General features: G+C 51.6%; 1 protein-coding gene across 1 annotated transcript; it reads right to left on the bottom strand.

Annotated features, from left to right (window-relative positions):
* Positions 1–794: 794 nt before the first annotated feature.
* LOC146799466 (uncharacterized) lies at positions 795–2318 on the bottom strand. Its single transcript, XM_085627528.1, has one exon. It carries the CDS (start codon positions 2313–2315, stop codon positions 795–797), a length of 1521 nt encoding a protein of 506 aa, XP_085483654.1. The 5' UTR covers positions 2316–2318.
* Positions 2319–2576: the final 258 nt, after the last annotated feature.

Consider the following 2576-nt stretch of genomic DNA (forward strand, 5'->3'; position numbering starts at 1 on the left):
GGCGCCGGAGACTGGAAGGCAGGAAAACAACGTTTTATTCCGTCGGAGTAGAACACATCAGATCAGACAGCAAGGTATCGTCACGAGGTGCTCTAACCACATCTCTGAGGCCTGGCCTCTTATACACAGGTTTATGACTTTATTGCAGGTTTATCATACATGGCACATTCTTGAGATCGCTTTGATACATGAAAGAACATCCTCATAATCCCCACTTCAAGCTCGTTCCCACACATATCTACAGTGGAAGTCCCCACCCCACCCACAGTAGGAGATGGCTATCACACAGCTGGACATTCCGCCAATTCCCGGGGGTGTGTGCGACTGGTCGGGTCTCAGGGGGTGGGGGGCCTTGATCTACTGTAATCCCTTTGATGTGGGGTGTTTCCCTTACAGTAGGGGCAATAAACTGCATCCGCAGGGCTAGGTGATGGCCTGGGATCGGTTCGGACAATCGGGCGCAGAGGAAGGGGGTTATCAAAGAGATGTATGACCATGTATGGGATGTCAGTCAGGCGTGGGATGTGGTTCCATGGCAGGGTCGCGCAGAAGGAGAGGGTTTATGGCCCGTGTATGAGAGAGGGGGGGGTGGCCGGCGCGCGGGGGGATGTTCGCAGCGCCAGAGGGACGCGTTGGCGATCGGCAATGAGCAGGGAGAGAGACCAGGATGCCTAAAATGGCTGCCGTGCGTTTTTCTGTATGTCGCGCTGGGGAGAGACAAGATGGCGCAGATACTGTTCAGTTACGAGCTAAATTTCCACAGTCCTCCCTTTTAACATATCTCGCCAGCTTGTTTAGTTCGGATCTATCCCCATAATGCCACGCACCTCCACTTCGTACAGAGCTTTCATTTTCTCTGCTTCGAAGTTCAGAGTCTTAGGGCAGATGCAGTTTATGAAAAGTGAACATAAGGGTGGCAAACACTGAATCCCCAGGCAACATCCACATAGGATCACAATTGGTATTAGGATAAACGTAAACAACCTCCACCCCCAACTTTTAATAGTGTCCCAAATCCAACTACCAAGCGACCATCCTTCTTGCTCCTGATGAACCTCTGCGGAAAGTCTGTGGAGGTGTTCAATCGCCTTGTAGACTGAGGGTGAGTTATCTGGTACGTAGGTACAACAGCTGGACCCAATGATGCGGCATGCTCCTCCACGATCGGCCAGAACTACGTCTAGAACGAGGCGGTTCTGAAGAGCTACCAGGCGGACGGCCTGAAGCTCAGCGGTGTTGTTGGTGAGGATGCCGGCTGTAATGTTCATTGTGGTTTCGACTGCCTGGGTCAGGTGCCGGATGGCACGGCTGTTTGCCATTGGACCCCACAGTGGAACAAGTCCCTTTACTGCATCCATGAACTGTGCTCCAGTGGAGTCGGCTTGTACAATGTCCTTTGCACGTTTCTGCCGGTGATGGTTTGCTGGAGCCACATATGTTGGAGGAAGGATAAAAGCGATGTAGCAGGTGCCTCCCCACCCTTTCGGAAGCCAGGTGTAGGCCTTAGTACCACAGACGAAGTACATATTTGGGGCGGTAACAAAGGAGGGTGGGTCAACTGAGTCCAATGTTCGGGTGATGAGACAGGAACTGCGGCCCACCAGCTGCGTTCCCAGACCTTCGATGCACACAAGACCTGTGATGTTGATGACGGATAGGGCCACTGTTAGGGTGGCGGCCGTTCGTTTCCGGAGGTAAGAGAAGGTGGGTCTGGCTGGGTTGTTAAACACCTGCATTTCGACTCGCTCTTTGGCAGGGATGTCCATATGAAAGGAAGCGTTTGATCTCAGAGGACAGAAGGGAGCAGAAGTTTTTCCAGTTCTGTTCAGCCAGAACCCATGGTAGAAGTGTGACATAGTTTTGTCGGAAGTGGCATTGTCCTTGTAGCTTTCTTGCAGGAGGATTAGCCAAGCGAGGCAAGAGCCATGGACAGAGAAGGGCGAAGGGATGAAAGGGATAGAATGTCCAGTGGCATGTGGCAGCAATCCACAGATCCAGCAGTTGGTTGCATTGGCGGCAAGATTGTGTTGGTGGAGCAACTGCACAAAAGAGTTATTCCAGAACTCCTTACGCCTTTCTCGGAGTTGGGGTGAAAGTGAGATCAGATGGTGTTCTTTCATGGTGGTAGGTTGGACAGTGGTCAACAATGTCTCATGAGCGGGTGCACTCTCTTCCACAATCCAGAAGGTGATCATGAGGAGAAGGCAAAAGAGTAGGGTAATAAAAAGCGCGATAGTCTTTGAGCTGTGCATTTTGTCAGTCTTTGGGTTTTTGTAGTGGATATTCGGACGTCCGGTTGCTTCCATCATCTTCATGTCGGGCGCTTCCATCACCTTCAAGGGACTCGGTAGCGGGCAGAAACACAGACTTTGTCTAATTTCTCTTCTGGAGGCCTTTGAGGTGATTAGGCTACCGGTTCGAGATTTCAACTTAGTTCGTGGTCTGCTTAGCCGAAGTTCCCTCCTTTCGTCGCAGGTTATACCCTTCTTTGGACGGCACAGTGGGATCGGGATATTTCATTAATTCAAGTGTCTTTGTGTCCGGGTAGCAGCTCAGGGATGGTCGGCCTTCGTCCA

Source organism: Triturus cristatus, chromosome 9 (assembly GCF_964204655.1).
Source record: "Triturus cristatus chromosome 9, aTriCri1.1, whole genome shotgun sequence".
NCBI classification, from domain to species: Eukaryota; Metazoa; Chordata; class Amphibia; order Caudata; family Salamandridae; genus Triturus; species Triturus cristatus.

What these genes read in the sequence shown, in the direction of transcription:
- LOC146799466 (XM_085627528.1), bottom strand. Translation starts at nt 2,315, where the DNA reads ATGAAGATGATGGAAGCAACCGGACGTCCGAATATCCACTACAAAAAC.